Source organism: Silurus aristotelis, assembly GCF_946808225.1.
Source record: "Silurus aristotelis genome assembly, chromosome: 2".
Classification (NCBI taxonomy): Eukaryota; Metazoa; Chordata; class Actinopteri; order Siluriformes; family Siluridae; genus Silurus; species Silurus aristotelis.
The window spans coordinates 9795918-9813890 of NC_139575.1; the positions used below are offsets into that span (position 1 = coordinate 9795918).

The 17973-nt window shown below is 41.4% G+C and overlaps 1 protein-coding gene across 9 annotated transcripts in view; it reads right to left on the reverse strand.

Annotated features, from left to right (window-relative positions):
• Positions 1 to 17973, reverse strand: part of mast2 (microtubule associated serine/threonine kinase 2) — a 149038-nt gene that overhangs the window by 44963 nt on the left and 86102 nt on the right. For 2 of the 9 annotated variants that reach the window (XM_083565459.1, XM_083565457.1), the window contains exon 1: positions 4449 to 4763. The exons of 6 other annotated variants lie outside the window; for them this stretch is intronic. In XM_083565459.1, the coding sequence (XP_083421585.1) occupies positions 4449 to 4522 (74 nt within the window). In that variant the 5' untranslated portion in view covers positions 4523 to 4763. Of the gene's footprint in view, positions 1 to 4448; positions 4764 to 16551; positions 16753 to 17973 lie in introns of those variants that run through there. One more of the 9 variants, XM_083565460.1, reaches the window with a different exon arrangement.

Here is a 17973-nt window from a genome sequence, read left to right on the forward strand (position 1 = left end):
AGGAGAACAAAGCACATACTCCTAATCTCTCCTGTAAGCACTTATAAATACATTCACAATTTCCTTCAGTAATAATAAAAAAAAAAGAAGCCATTACTCATAAAACACAAACTAAATTACTGACATAAAGCATCAGGTTAGAATATGTATGTATAGATGGATAAATGGATGAATAGATAACGAAGGAAGGAAGGATGAACAAAAGAAAGAAGAGAAAGAGGGAAAGAAGTATTGACAGATATAGGAAGGATGGAAAGGAAGGAAGATAGAATATGGATGGATCGAAGGAAGGAAGATAGGAAAGAATAACTAGACAAAGTAAGGAGGGAAGGAAGGATTTGGAAGGAGGAATGGACGATTGAAAAATTGATGGATCAAAGGAAGGAAGAAAGGAAGAAAGAAGGAACAGAGAAAGGAAGGAGAATAGGAAGGATTGAGAGATATAGGAAGGACAGATAGAAGGTCAGAAAGAAAGAAAGAATGGATGATTGAAAAATGGAGGGATCGAAGGAAAGAAGGAAGAAAGGATGGATCGAAAAATGAATGGATTGATCAGAAATATCACTACATTTCACTTCAGAGACAAACAAAGGGGCAACCAGCACTAAAAACTCAGCTCCTGTGCATGTGTCTCACATTGATGTGTGTGTGTGTGTGTGTGTGTGTGTGTGTGTGTGTGTGTGTGTGGCTCAGTGATCATACCGAGTGTGTGAGACAGGTGCTCTGTTCACAAGAACACACACCCACACACACACGCCACCAGGCTCATTAATAATGCAGAGAACTGCATGCGCTTAGCGGATGAGGGACATTACTAAAGAGGAAAGGGGGGGAAATGGTCAACTGGAAACAAAAGGAAAACCGTTTCTACTCTCATAGAATAGGATTTGTGCAAATATTCCTGTCCGTTCAACCCACAGCAGCACGGGTTTTCAAACCTGATATACAAATGTTGCCGTGACTTATTTTACAAATCAATGTCCCCGGAAGTCACGAACAAACAAGCCGCATGTAAAGAAAAAGTGTATTAGCTATTACAGTGTTCACTATTCTGACACGCCACCATTCGGTCCACCAAGTTATTAAATAAATATAAAAGAGACTAGATTTAAACCTTCAGCGCAACACACATTTATTCACAACATCCATAACACCATTAATTACTTGAAAACATTTACAAGAATATTTAAGAGATTTCTTGATTGTGAACAGGTGTGGCAGTAATCAGGCCTGGGTGTGGCGAGAGAAATCTTACTCGGGTGTGATAAACCACAGTTTTATGGCAGTTTTAATACTTTTTCACACCGTGCCATGTAGATTTGGATTGTGTTTTCCCTCAATAATAAAAACCTTCATTTTAAAATGGCATGTTGTGTTTACTTGTGTTATCTTTTACTAATATTGAAATTAGTTTGAAGATCTGAAACATTAAAGTGTGACAAACACGCAAAAGAATAAGAAATCGGGAAGAGGGCAAACACTTTCACACCACTGTGTGTGTGTGTGTGTGCGCGCGCGCACATACACACATTTTAAGGCGTCCATTTTTTTTTTGGCTTTTTAAGATCTTTTTAAAAGCAATAACGATGAAATCTAAGACCTATAACACGACATAAAAAAATAATAAACCACGCACAATTATGTTGTTAGCAACGACCCTTATCCAGAGCCTTAATCTCCCTTTTCTTCAAGCTAAGTATCGCTAAACTTGCACTTCTCCATCGCTAAAAAATGTAATCCGGTTTACATCTGTGGAACAATCCAACAGAGATTCAGAGGAATAACAAAAAGCTGATTGACAGCGATACATACTTGGACTAGTGAAAGAAGGAAACACTCCACAGAAACAAACAGACCAAAATACATAAATAATACAAACATTCGACGGGGTTGCGGGAGCATTTCAATGATCATTAGAAGTTGCATTACAAGACCTAGAACAGACTTTTTAAGACCCTGCGGAAACCCCGTCATGTGCTGTTCATTCAGGATTGTAACAGTGAGTTGAGATTACAACCTGAAACAATCCCCAGAAAAGCCAAACTGAAACCAAATCATGTTGAAATCAATGCTGTGAGCTCAAATATAAGCATTTACTTGATAAGCACAGCTTCGGGTGCATTATATGAGATGCTTAGAAAGATTTAATTCGATTTCTTTTGGCTGTGGAGGCGTAAATGTGCACTGAATATCTACAGATAAATTCCTGTTCTTGAATTCACTTTAAGGTTTGGTGTCCTGCACGTGTCGAGATGCTTTTCAGCTCAGCATGGTAGAGAAGAGTGATTATTTGGGTTGCTCTATGGCCAGTCATCAACGAGACGTTTCCACACACACGCAGTTGCAGCGTTCTATGTAAACTCTAGACCGTTGTGAACCAATATCCTGAGAGTTTATGATGTAATCACAGCAGCCCATCTGGCACCATTAACCACATCACAAACAAATCACAAAATTCTTTTTTTTTTTTCTTTTTTATTGATTCGGATGTTTTATGTGGACTTTAACCAAAGCTCTTGAATTGAATCTGCATTTTGCAGCTTCCACATGATTAAGCTGATTAGAAATCTGCATGAACGTCAAAGTTGTACGTGTCTCCTAATAAAGTTAACACATGATGAATAGTTTATTCCCCTCTTGTGAAAACAGATTCCTGCTAATGACCTCCGCTCATATCAATCTGCACACACAGTCGCTCTCCGGGTGTTTTTGCTAAATCGCAATAAATCTTTCGATACTAACCTGCATTTATTTAATTTTTTTTACTTCTAAGAAGAACCAAGAAACTTGGCTGGGCTGAGGAGACACTGAGAAAAAGGTGCATTATGAGACCGAGAAGAAATGAGATGAATGGCATCACAAGTGAGAAATGAGAGGCACATTTAATATGCAGATGATGGAGAGGGTAAAACAGAAAACCTGACAGATAAGATGAGATTGAGTGAAGGGGAGAGGGGGAAAAATAAAAAAAAGGACAGACACTCAATCACCAGCTTTACCTTCCAATTACATTTTCCGGGTAGATACAAGCAGTCAAATAATCCGGGACTCCAGACTAATAATTATATAGATATCAGGGCTTTGGAGGCGTGAAGCGTGTTGGTCTACAGAAATAGACAGAATAATTTTGAATATCAACACCATCAGTACAATAACAGACTCGGTGAGGTCGTGTTCTCACTAGGACAGATTCACTTTGAAAGTAGGCTCTGAAATGCAGTCATTTGCTGCCCAAATTCTGAAGGCATCTCCTCTTCTACATATACACCGATCAGGCATCACATTATGAGCGGTGATCATCTCATCATGGCACCTGTTAGTGGATTGATACGATTAGCAACAAGGAAACACTTTGTCCTCAAAGTTGACGTGTTGGAAGGAGGAAAAATGGGCGAGGTTCACAAGGGCCAAAATGTCTAGACGTCTGGGTCAGAGCATCTCCAAAACTGCAGCTTGGTGGAATCTATTCAGTCTGCAGTGGTCAGAATCTATTAAAAGTGGTCCAAGGAAGGAACAGTGGTGAACCGGCGACAGGGTCGTGAGCGGTCGAGGCTCATTAATGCACGCGTGGAGCGAATACTGGTCCGATCCAACAGACGAGCTCCTGCAGCTCAGATTACTGCAGAAGTTAATGCTCAGAGGTTCAGAACTGTTTTAGCAGCAAAAGGAACCAATACAATACTAGGCAGATGGTGGCGTGATTGGGTGCCATTGGGAGACTGGAGGGTGGAGCATAACGCTGCTACGTTTGCCTGCCGCACAAAACGTAAAATATTTGTACAATTTGGTCGTATTGCCAACGTCATCGTGAGATCGGAGTCGAACCATCGGTATGTTCATATCAAATGGCGCAAAACTTCGGTTGTATTACGTAGAGAAATTGAAACTAAACATTCACTGTATGTTTTTTATTCCTGCATTACTGCTTTGTGGTCCATGTCATCCTGCGTATATATGTACAGAGGGAAAGGGAAGGGCAGAGAGAGAGAGAGAGAGAAGCAGCAGGAGTCGTGCTCCACTCTCAGCCCTGTTGCTATGCGAGAAGGAACATCTCGGCGATCCGCAGCGGGAACTCGGGAACTAATGACGGGAGGAGAGCTGAAGACCTGCTCCACAAGATAAACATAGATAAGGCGAATCTTGTCTCACTCCATGGTGTGTGCCTGTGTGTGCATGCAAACATTGCAGGGCAGGTTAAAACAGGACAAGCACAAGATGCATGCAGCTCGTAGAGAGAGAGAGAGAAAGAGAGAGCAGGGAGGAACGTGTGACCTTCAAAACGCACAAACTAGAGGAGAAATGGAGGTTACAAACAAACAACAACGCCTTCCACTAATGCTCATGTGACCATTTAAATTGGACTGAGAGGTAAACAGACTAAATGGATCTCTGAGGAAAAGCATAAATATAAGAGGGAGAGAGAGAGAGAGAGCGAGAGAGAGATGTACCTCTTAGATCGACGCAGCATGCTTCTCTCAGGCAGAGAAAAATTCGAAATCACAGTCCAGAAAGAGTCAGACATGATCCAGGCTCTTTCACGATCACCGCTGTCACGCACAACCCAAACCCACCAGCTGCCATAAAGCGACGAGTGGATAAACGACAGCCATGCTAAACGAATGTGCCTGTGTGTGTGTATAAGAGTGTGTGTGTGAGAAAGAGTGAGAGAGAGTTTGCGTCCCCAGCTGTCAGAATGTTGGTGCGACTGCCTACAACCTGTGACGCTGTTAGAGGTAGTGTCTGAGCTGCAGTCGCCATCCTCACACTCGCTCCCTCCCTCCCTCATCCTCATAGACATAGCTCGCTCTCTCTCTCTCTCTCTCTCTCTCTCTAAGCTAGTTTTCATTACAATTCACACACCTGTACCTACTCCATACCCAGTACACTCATATGATTGCAGTGCAACTTAACAATAATGCACCATTTTATGGACAAATTCTATGCGTCGGGAAGAAGAAGGAAAGAAGAAGTAAAAAGAAAAAAAATAAATAAATTAAAAAAATGAAAAAAATAACAATCTGGATCCAAACACGCTATCGAATTACAGACCAATTTCAAATCTCCCATTTATGTCTAAGATTTTAGAAAAGATTGTCGCTGCCCAGTTATGTTCCTACCTGCAAGAGAACAATATCTTTGAAGAATTTCAGTCAGGTTTTAGGCCCCATCATAGCACAGAAACTGCTCTAGTTAAAATCACTAATGACCTGTTTTTAGCTTCAGACCAAGGCTTCATCTTGCTGTTGGTTCCACTAGATCTTAGTGCTGCATTCGACACTATAGACCATGATCTCCTCCTAGATTGCTTACAAAATTACATCGGCATTCAGGGACAGGCATTAACCTGGTTTAAATCCTACCTGTCTGATCGTTACCATTTCGTAGATTTAAATGGAGAGCTATCCAGGCTAATGCAAGTAAATTATGGCGTGCCGCAAGGTTCAGTTCTAGGACCCCTGCTCTTCACAATATACATGCTTCCATTAGGAAATATTATTAGAAGGCATGGAATTAGCTTCCATTGTTATGCTGATGATACTCCGCTATATATCTCATCTAAACCAGGCGATACAGCTCAATTAACTCAGATAACTGAGTGTGTTAAGGAAATAAGAGATTGGATGACCCATAACTTACTACTTTTAAATTCTGATAAGACTGAGATTTTGCTCATCGGCCCAAAAACTAGTATACAGAAGCTCCAGCATCTCAACCTGCATTTAGACGGATTTTCTGTAACCACTAGTCCAATGGTAAAAGACCTGGGAGTTATTTTAGACAGCAACTTGTCTTTCAAATATCATATCAACCAAGTTACAAAAACAGCCTTCTTTCACCTTAGAAATATTTCTAAGTTAAGAAACATGTCTATATCCGATGCAGAGAAGCTCGTCCATGCGTTTATGACCTCCAGAATAGACTACTGTAATGCGTTACTAGGTGGATGTTCTGCATCATTAATAAACAAGCTTCAGTTAGTCCAGAATGCAGCAGCCAGAGTTCTCACAAGGTCAAGAAAATATAATCACATAACCCCAATTCTATCCTCCCTACATTGGCTTCCGGTTAAGTTTCGAATAGACTACAAACTATTACTTCTCACTTATAAAGCACTAAATGGTTTGGCTCCTATGTATCTATCCAGTCTTTTAACACGCTACAATCCGCCACGCTCCCTGAGATCTCAAAACTCTAGGCTTCTAGTAGTTCCTAGAATAGCAAAGTTCACTAAAGGTGGTAGAGCATTTTCACATTTAGCTCCTAAACTCTGGAATAGTCTTCCTGACAGTGTTCGGGGCTCAGACACACTCACCCAGTTTAAGTGCAGATTTTTTGTGCTCCAGAACATCTGATCACATGCACATTATCAACTTGTGCTGGTAATATCATAAACAGCAGCTACGCTAATTCCTCTCCACTGCTTCTCTTTCTCTCCCCATCCTGAGACACCCTGAGGTTTGGCCAGCTCCAGTCACCTCCCACCTCGTGATGATTACGGACCTTTGAAGAAGTAGATGCCGAACTCGCAAACATCCCGAACCATCTAGAGACGTACCAGTGCCATTTGGATCCCGCTACGTTTGGAGTTTGACATTGGATCTGTGATGATCACAAATGCTGAGCTTATAAAACTAGGAGCTACTAACCATATAGACTGTAGAAGACTGCAGAAAGAACATCACTTATAATCTAATACTTCAGTGCTCATGTTAGTTCTCACTCTCCAGTGTTCTGTATTGTTGAAAGATTTATGATCAAACTCTTGATGTCACCCAAATGAGGATGGGTTTCCCTTTTGAGTCTGGTTCCTCTCAAGGTTTCTTCCTCATGACATCTAAGGGAGTTTTTCCTTGCCACAGTCGGCTTGCTCATCAGGGACAAATTCACACCATTCACCTTAACTGTTGATTTGTGTAAAGCTGCTTTGAGACAATGTCTGTTGTGAAAAGCGCTATACAAATAAACTTGACTTGACTTGACTTTTCCTTAATATACACAAATGATGAAACCTCAGCAAAGTCATAGAAATCCATGTTCTTGTAATAAAACATATGCAACATCATATCTAATTTTATATATATACACAGTACAGACCAACCCAGCCATTATGGATGCACAAGCCAGTGCACTCTTAGTGCCGGTCCCAAGCCCGGGTAAATGGGGAGGGTTGCGTTAGGAAGGTGCCAAATCAAATATGCAAATCACAAATGAGAATTTCATACCGGATCGGTCGAGGCCCGGGTTAACCACGACCGCCACAGGTATCGTTAGCCGACAGGGTACCGGTGGAAATTGGGCTACTGTTGGCCGAAGGAGGAGAAGGAGAGGAGGAAGACGTCTACAGAGACGGCAGGTAAAGGAGCAGTGTAGGAGAGTGGAGGTTCGGGTTGGTACTTTAAATGTTGGTACTATGACGGGTAAAGGAAGAGAGGTAGCTGATATGATGGAGAGGAGAAATGTGGATTTGTTGTGTGTTCAGGAGACCAAGTGGAAAGGGAGTAAGGCCAGGAACATTGGAGGTGGGTTTAAACTGTTCTATCATGGTGTGGATGGAAAGAGAAATGGTGTAGGGGTGATTCTGAAGGAAGAGTTCAGTAAGAGTGTATTGAAAGTGAAGAGAGTTTCTGATAGGGTGATGATCGTGAAGGTGGAAGTTGAAGGGATGATAAATGTCATCAGTGCCTATGCTCCACAAGTTGGCTGTGAGATGGAGGAGAAGGAAAGATTCTGGAGTGAATTAGATGAAGTGGTAGATGGTGTACCTAGGAAAGAACGATTGGTGGTTGGGGCAGACTTTAATGGGCATGTAGGTGAAGGGAACAGAGGTGATGAGGAGGTGATGGGTAGGTATGGTTTTAAGGAGAGGAATGTGGAAGGGCAGATGGTGGTGGATTTTGCTAAAAGGATGGAAATGGCAGTGGTGAACACTTATTTTAAGAAGAAGGAGGATCATAGGGTGACGTATAAGAGTGGAGGAAGGAGCACACAGCTGGACTATGTGCTATGCAGGAGATGCAACCTAAAGGAGACTGTAAGGTGTTGGCGGTGGACAGTGTAGCTAGACAGCATCGGATGGTGGTCTGTAAGATGGTTTTGGAGGCGAAGAAGAAGAGGAGGAGAGTGAGGACTAAAAGAAGAATAAGATGGTGAAAACTGAAGGAGGAAGAGTGTAGTGTGAGGTTCAGGGAAGAGGTGGTGGTCAGACAGAGGCTCGGTGGTGTTGAAGAGGTGTTGGATGATTGGGCAACTACTGCAGGAGTGATGAGGGAGGCAGCTAGAAAAGTACTTGGTGTGACATCTGGAAATAGAAAGCAAGACAAGGAGACGTGGTGGTGGAATGAGGAAGTGCAGGAGAGCATAAGAAGAAAGAGGTTGGCAAAACAGAAGTGGGATCGACAGAGTGATAAGAAAAGAAGGCAGGAGTACAAGGAGATGCGGCAGCAGGTTAAGAGGGATGTGGTGAAAGCCAAGGAAAAGGCATATGAGGAGCTGTATGAGAGGTTGGACACTAAGGAAGGAGAAAAGGATTTGTACCGATTGGCCAGGCAGAGGGACCGAGCTGGGAAGGATGTACTGCAAGTTAGAGCAGTAAAGGATGGAGATGGAAATGTGTTGACTAGTGAGGAGAGTGTGTTGAGAAGGTGGAGGGAGTATTTTGAGCAGCTGATGAATGAGGAAAATCAGAGAGAGAGAAGGTTGGATGATGTGGAGTTGGTGAAGCAGGAAGTGGATAGGATTCGTAAGGAGGAAGTGAGAGCAGCGATTAAGAGGATGAAAAGTGGAAAGTCGGTTGGACCAGATGACATACCGGTAGAAGCGTGGAGATGTTTAGGAGAGATGGCAGTGGAGTTTTTGACCAGATTGTTTAACAGGATTTTGGAAGGTGAGAAGATGCCTGAGGAATGGAGAAGAAGTGTGCTGGTACCGATCTTTAAGCATAAAGGAGATGTGCAGTCTTGCAGTAACTACAGGGGAATTAAGTTGATCAGTCACACCATGAAGTTATGGGAAAGAGTAGTGGAAGCCAGGCTGAGAGAAGAGGTGACCATCTGTGAGCAACAGTATGGTTTCATGCCGAGGAAGAGCACCACAGATGCCTTATTTGTTTTAAGAATGTTGATGGAGAAGTATAGAGAAGGAAAGAAGGAATTGCATTGTGTATTTGTGGATTTAGAGAAGGTGTACAGGGTGCCAAGAGAGGAGTTGTGGTATTGTATGAGGAAGTCAGGTGTGTCAGAGAAGTATGTGAGGGTGGTGCAGGACATGTATGAGGACAGTGTGACGGCAGTGAAGTGTGCAGTAGGAACGACAGACTGGTTCAGGGTGAAGGTTGGAATGCATCAAGGATCGGCCCTGAGCCCTTTCCTGTTTGCAGTGGTGATGGACAGGTTGACGGACGAGGTCAGACAGGAGTCTCCCTGGACTATGATGTTTGCGGATGATATTGTGATTTGTTGTGAGAGTAGGGAGCAGGTTGAGAAGAGCCTGGAGAGGTGGAGATATGCGCTGGAGAGAAGGGGAATGAAACTCAGTAGGAGTAAGACATAATACATGTGTGTGAATGAGAGGGAGGGCAGTGGAGTGGTGCGGTTGCAGGGAGAAGAGCTGGAGAAGGTGGAGGAATTCAGGTACCTGGGGTCAACAGTGCAAAGTAATGGTGAGTGTGTTAGAGAAGTGAAGAAAAGAGTGCAGGCAGGGTGGAGTGGGTGGAGAAGAGTGACAGGAGTGATTTGTGATAGTAGGGTATCTGCAAAAATGAAAGGGAAAGTTTATAGGTCTGTGGTGAGACCTGCGATGTTGTATGGATTAGAGACAGTGGCATTGAGTAAAAGACAGGAGGTGGAGCTGGAGGTAGCAGAGCTGAAGATGTTGAGGTTTTTGTTGGGAGTGATGAGGATGGATAAGATTAGAAATGAGTTTATTAGAGGGACAGCGCATGTAGGATGTTTTGGTGACAAGGTGAGGGAGGCGAGATTTAGATGGTTTGGACATGTGCAGAGGAGGGACATGAATTATATTGGTAGAAGAATGCTGAGGATGGAGCCACCAGGTAGAAGGAAAAGAGGAAGACCAAGGAGGAGGTTTATGGATGTGGTGAGGGAAGACATGCAGGTAGTCGGTGTAAAAGAGGCAGATGTAAGGAACAGGGGTGGTATGGAGACAGATGATCCGCTGTGGCGACCCCTAATGGGAGCAGCCGAAAGAAGAAGAAGAAGAAGAAGAAGTACAGACCAAAAGTTTGGACACACCTTCTCATTCAAAGAGTTTTCTTTATTTTCATGAATATGAAAATTGTAGATTCACACTGAAGGCATCAAAACTATGAATTAACACATGTGGAATTATATATATGGAATTATATACATATCAAAAAAGTGTGAAACAACTGTAAAAAGTCATATTGTAGGTTCTTCAAAGTAGCCACCTTTTGCTTTGATTACTGCTTTGCACACTCTTGGCATTCTCTTGATGAGCTTCAAGAGGTAGTCACCTGAAATGGTCTTCCAATAGTCTTGAAGGAGTTCCCCGAGAGATGCTTGGCACTTGTTGGCCCTTTTGCCTTCACTCTGCGGTCCAGCTCACCCCTAAACCATCTCGATTGGGTTCAGGTCCGGTGACTGTGGAGGCCAGGTCATCTGGCGCAGCACCTCATCACTCTCCTTCTAGGTCAAATAGATCTTGATGCCTTCAGTGTGACTCTACAATTTTCATAGTCATGAAAATAAAGAAAACTCTTTGTTTGTATATATATATATATATATATATATATATATATATATATATATATATATATATATATATATATATATATATATATATATATATACACAGTGAGGAAAATAAGTATTTAAACACCCTGCTATTTTGCAAGTTCTCCCACTTAGAAATCATGGAGGGGTCTGAAATTGTCATCGTAGGTGCATGTCCACTGTGAGAGACATAATCTAAAAACAAAAATCCAGAAATCACAATGTATGATTTTTTTAACTATATATTTGTATGATACAGCTGCAAATAAGTATTTGAACACCTGAGAAAGTCAATGTTAATATTTGGTACAGTAGCCTTTGTTTGCAATTACAGAGGTCAAACGTTTCCTGTAGTATTTCGCCAGGTTTGCACACACTGCAGGAGGGATTTTGGCCCACTCCTCCACACAGATCTTCTCTAGATCAGTCAGGTTTCTGACCTGTCGCTGAGAAACACGGAGTTTGAGCTCCCTCCAAAGATTCTCTATTGAGTTTAGGTCTGGAGACTGGCTAGGCCATGCCAGAACCTTGATATGCTTCTTACAGAGCCACTCCTTGATTATCCTGGCTGTGTGCTTTGGGTCATTGTCATGTTGGAAGACCCAGCCTCGACCCATCTTCAATGCTCTAACTGAGGGAAGGAGGTTGTTCCCCAAAATCTTGCAATACATGGCCCCGGTCATCCTCTCCTTAATACAGTGCAGTCGCCCTGTCCCATGTGCAGAAAAACACCCCCAAAGCATGATGCTACCACCCCCATGCTTCACAGTAGGGATGGTGTTCTTGGGATGGTACTCATCATTCTTCTTCCTCCAAACACATTTAGTGGAATTATGACCCAAAAGTTCTATTTTGGTCTCATCTGACCACATGACTTTCTCCCATGACTCCTCTGGATCATCCAAATGGTCATTGGCAAACTTAAGACGTGCCTGGACATGTGCTGGTTTAAGCAGAGGAACCTTCCGTGCCATGCATGATTTCAAACCATGACGTCTTAGTGTATTACCAACAGTAACTTTGAAAACGGTGGTCCCAGCTCTTTTCAGGTCATTGACCAGCTCCTCCCGTGTAGTTCTGGGCTGATTTCTCACCTTCCTTAGGATCATTGAGACCCCACGAGGTGAGATCTTGCATGAAGCCCCAGTCCGAGGGAGATTGACAGTCATGTTTAGCTTCTTCCATTTTCTAATGATTGCTCCAACAGTGGACCTTTTTTCACCAAGCTGCTTGGCAATTTCCCCATAGCCCTTTCCAGCCTTGTGGAGGTGTACAATTTTGTCTCTAGTGTCTTTGGACAGCTCTTTGGACTTGACCATGTTAGTAGTTGGATTCTTACTGATTGTATGGGGTGGACAGGTGTCTTTATGCAGCTAACGACCTCAAACAGGTGCATCTAATTTAGGATAATAAATGTAGTGGAGGTGGACATTTTAAAGGCAGACTAACAGGTCTTTGAGGGTCAGAATTCTAGCTGATAGACAGGTGTTCAAATACTTATTTGCAGCTGTATCATACAAATAAATAGTTTAAAAATCATACATTGTGATTTCTGGATTTTTTTTTGTAGATCATGTCCCTCACAGTGGACATGCACCTACGATGACAATTTCAGACCCCTCCATGATTTCTAAGTGGGAGAACTTGCAAAATAGCAGGGTGTTCAAATACTTATTTTCCTCACTGTATGTATATGTGTATATATATATATATATATATATATATATATATATATATATATATATATATATATATATAGTTATATATATATATATATATATATAGTTATATTAGCAGTATTAAATTCTTTATTAAATAATAAAAAGCTGTTTCTATTGAAGACACTGTGTGGGCCTTCACTCACACAAAACTTTCAATAAAAGTGTTTTTCTTTGTTAATTGTTCTTTTAATGCAATGCCAGCATCATTGGCTATTTCCATGGAAAAGGAGGAAATTGTGGGAGTACATTCAGGACATTATGGCAGTAGAGTAATTGTAATACTCCATAAGTATTCCACTATCATTGGTGATAGAATTTGGAAAACCACTATATATAGAGATCCGAAGCCTGACTGCATGGTGTACCATCAACAACCTGACCCTCAAAGCCATGAAGACTAAAGAGCTCATCGTGGACTTTCGGAAATCTAACAGCAGGAGACACTGCCCAGTCAACATCAATGGAACTGAGATAGAGAGGATCTCCAGCTTTAAGTTCTTGGGAGTTCACATCTCTGAAGATCTGTCATGGCACCCCAACATTTCAGCTCTGGTTAGAAAGGCACAACAACGCCTGTACTTCTTAAAGAGTCTCAAGAAAGCTTATCTGTCCCCAGAGATTCTAATGAGTTTCTACCACTGCATCATCGAGAGCATCCTGACCAACTCCATCACTGTATGGTACGGAGGCTCCACTGTGTGCGAACGTAAAGCCCTGCAAAGGCTGGTCAAAATCGCCCAAAGCATCACTGGCACCCAACTACCTGCCATTGAACACCTTCACCACAGCAGATGTCTGTGCAGAGCTTACATCATCATCAAGGACTCTCCACATCCCAGTCACAAACTGTTTAACCTACTTCCATCAAAAAAGAGATACAGGAACTTACACACCAGAACCAGCAGGTTCAGGGACAGCTTTTTCCATACGCAACCACACTACACTGCTAGATCGCTGTATATAACTTCTATACAATTATACACACAATGTACATATTACACACTGTATTTTTTTTATACTTCTCTTTCTCTACACATATTGTGCCTTAAATAAAAAAGTTTTGGAAACCTGTCTGTGCTTATATGATTTCTGTTGCATCTGGAGTTAGTGAGCTCTCCCTTCACCCAGACTCAACGCGTTACAACGGCTTGTATCTAAACAGTAGCCTACCAAGAAAGTCATTGTTCACTGTCTTCCTCCTTCCTTTCACAACTATTTCTATCGGGAGTTTATCTTTTGGCATCGTCGGGCGTTTAAAAATCACCCGATGGAGGTTTTTTCTCCCGATGCTGTGCAGCTCAGAACACAGGTGAGGTGCGTTTCTTCGTTTCCGTTCGGAAATTTCATTAGTCTAATGTTATGGGGTTCAGTTTTTTGGCTTGAAGTTTGTGAAACCGGGAAAAACCCAGGAAAAATCCATAAATTAGCCGCTTCGTTGTTTAAGCCGCGGGGTTCAAAACGCGGAAAAAAAGTAGCGGCTAATAGTCCGGAAAATACGGTACGCGGTGTGTGTGTGTGTGTATGTATATGTATATATATATATATATATATATATATATATATATATATATATAAATATATATATATATATATATATATATATATATATATACACACACAGATAAATATGTAGTATATGTACAGCATGTAATGCAATATGTAATATGTATGTATGTATGTATGTGAAAATAAATTTTTTATATATATATATATATATATATATATATATATATATATATATATATATATATATATATATATATATAAAATTTATTTTTACAAACATACATTCATACATACATATTACATTACATGGTGTACATATACTACATATTTATCTGCACTTGTTAGTTTACACAATTGCTAGTCTTTGCACTTCTGGTAGATGCTTAACTGCATTTTGTTGCTGTGTACCTGTATTATGCTCTGTCTGTGTCTGTCTGTCTGTGTCTGTCTGTGTCTGTCTGTGTCTGTCTGTGTCTGTCTGTGTCTGTCTGTGTCTGTCTGTGTCTGTCTGTGTCTGTCTGTGTCTGTCTGTGTCTGTCTGTGTCTGGGTAAAAGAAGCTTATGGGGAGAAAAACATTTGAAGTCCAAAACCCTCAGTCTTTACTAACCTTTTATAAAATGACTTCAATTGCTGTGGGGTTTTGTCAACTAAATCTAACATCCATTTTCATTAAAAAAGAAAAAAAGATTTTTTTAATTAAAATGAAAACTGCATCGAGTCTCCACTGCATTGCTATTGAGCCTAGAAGACTAAAAACTTGTAAAAACATTACACTTGTCTGACATGTGGAAAATGATCTACTCAAACATAATGAGGAAAAAAATAAAGCTCCAAATCAGATAAAATGCCCGGTTTTTCTGCGCACTACTACTGTACCACTGTAGATCATTGTATAGAAGACAAGGGGTTTAACAGCTTAACATTCTACATTTCAATTTGTAGAATTGTTGTTCAGGAAATCCAGAGCTTTTAGTCACTTCAAATAATCATGTGAAAATAATCATGTTTTTGATGTCTTTTTACTTTTTACACAGCGACCTCTGGTGTCCGAACAGTGCAACTGCTTCAATCAGCTACGCAAAAAAAATTTCCTGAACTGGGAATCCCAGCCTACATGGAAATTTGTACATGGAAACGGAGTTGAAGTGCAACCGATTGCAACATAAGAACGGAAAACCTGTTTACTAAAAGCGCACTGATTATAGAGGCCTAAGGGCATTTGTTTATAAGGAAATATTTTTGTGCATTGTTTTCATTACCAGTAGCAAAAGTTCAACGCTGATTAAATGAATGTGTATAAACGAATAAATAAACCTGCACCATGATTTATTTGTCTAATACAGTCGTATACTTCGACCTTTATTAATGGAATTCATCACTCGATTAGAACAGCGGGAATAATTGAATTGGAATCGCTAACGAGGAAATGCTGAAGTCTTCTTTTAATACATTCTAGCATGTACAAAAAAAAATTATGAAAATGTACAATTGTGTAATTAAGCATTAAATGTGAGAAAAATCCAATAACACTCAAGCCTTCGTCATTATCTAGCAGGCGAGATGTTGGACACGGCTGGATATAAAAGGGGGAATTAAGATGGATTTGGTGTGAGGTGGCGTAATGAGGAGATGGATGCACGGTGGTGTGAGGATTGAAGGAGGTTTTGGTGGGATGATGGTATACTAAGATATGGTAAACTGTGTGTGTGTGTGTGTGTGTGTGTGTGTGTGTATATACAGAAGTAGAAGCAGCCAAGCGTGGAGAGCACTGTGTCACCTTGAGGCGGCTCACAGCAGGAGCGCCACGCAAACAAAATCACATTAAAAGCAGTGAGATCACACACACACACACACACACACAGACACACACACACACACAGACACACAGACACACACACACACACACTTAGACCTGCGTATACACACGTAAAATGACCGAGTTTGCATATAAATGAAAAAAAGCTGGGAAATGTTTAAATGGAATCCGGAAACCTGGTGTAAAAGCAAGTGGTTCATCAGCGTAATGTAGTTCAAGAAGCTCCAGCCTTCATCACCTTTTTTTCATCTTTAGGATCATTTGTGTATTTGCTGCCTATTTCTTATCATATTTTTAATTCAGACCCAAAAAAACAATATCCAAAGTTTCCTTTAAAGATAATGTGGAATGCAGCACGGTTTTCTGCTGTATTACACTGGCGAGTTTCTGCTCATCGGTGCAAATGTTTGTAGGTTGGCGCTCAGTAGGTAAGGCATTGGACTTTGGATCGGAAGGTCACAGGTTCAAATCCCACCCCACCAAGATGCCGCTGCTGGGCCCTTGAGCAAGACCCTTAACCCTCCTTTGCACGATTGTAGGTGGATAAGGGCATCTGCCAAATGTAAATGTTTGGAGGAGAGGATTGAGAAATATCCGTCCATGAAGTGTCATTAATCTCGTGTATATAATGGAGATTACACGATAACAAAAAAAAGGTCAGGTTTCATTGGGAATTTAATCGTATTAAGTAATCTGGTGGTTAGTATCAGACTGATCACCATGCCGTGTGAGACACCAGTGGGTTTCGCTTCTTACCTCCAGATGAAGGGGTTGGGGGAGCTGAGGCCAAGAGCTGGGGCAGAGGCAGGACCCGAGGCACAGACTGCCTCCTCCGTGCCTCCCCCGTACGACAGGCGGAGAGAAGAGGAAGAGGAGGAGGAGAAAGATGTGGGGCTGAGGAGGTGCTGCAGGAGGCTGCTGTTGCCGTGGCAACGAAACTGAGCCGTTGGCCAGATTCTAGCAAGTGTGGCACCATGAAGAGAAGAAAAAAAAAAAGTGAAGGGCAAAAAATAAATAAAAGTGAGTGTGTGTGTGTGTGTTGGGGGGGCGAATCACTGGTCACTGAAGTGTGTTTCTGTGCTCGATATCTACTACAAAAGTCAGTGTCCAAGTGCAGTGTGTGTAAACGCATATTGAGCTCTATGGGTTGAACACGTGCATGTGGAAGTTTCGAAAGTGGACGATGCGCTTCGGATTTTAAAGCCAGCGGCGTGAAATAAAGGCTTCAGAGACAGAGAGCGATTCGAAACAAGCTCATGAATAAATCTCTACTCTGTACAAGCTGGTGAGAAGACGAAAGCGGATCCGGAGCTCTTTCCGGATGCAGACAGATAGGAAGCCCCCCGACGATACAAAAATGCAGATGCTCCACTAAACTAAACACCCACACACCAACCTCCAAACTAAGCTGTCAAATAGAACGTTGAAAATCTAAACATATTTTAGACATGCATACAAAATCTACAGGTTTTTTTTTTTCTTTTATATGTAAGTGATTCTAGTGGAAATCTAGTGAAACATCTTCCCAGAAGAGTGGAGGTTCTTATAACCACATGGAGACTAAATGTGGAATGTGATGCTCAGGAAGCGCATCTTTTGCCAATATAGTTTTTCATTTTAATATTGTTTTTTTTGTATGTTTATTCTCCAACAGAAATCTGGTTGAAGTCAATTTGCCTACCAATACCTAACAGTGTTCGAGTCGTTAAATAGCTACAGTCGGTTCTCCTCGCAGCTCCTGAGACAGGAGGTGATCACTGCTAAACCCTGAAGCGTTTCTGACACCGTACATTAAATCATTGTTGAATTCACCGTGATCATGGTGCTCAGTCTTGTATACTTCATATACTTTCTGTAGCTCATGTATGGCACTACACTGTAACGCTGGCCTGGTGTTAATGAGGAAACCAGGGCAACAAGCGATAAACTGAAGACAGAAATGATCACAAGCGACTTGAGCGACGCAAACATAACTGTGTCCGAGAAGTCGTTTGTCTCAGGTAGAAGAGAGAGGAAATTTCTATACCTGGGTTTTGCCTTGTTTTAATTATTGATTAATGAATTATTAGAAAGTAGCATCAAATCTGCCTCTAAATAATTGCTACTATTTACACTGGAATATCCTAAACTGCGATTCATTGCTGAGCACATGTACTATACAATTAATAAAAAAATACA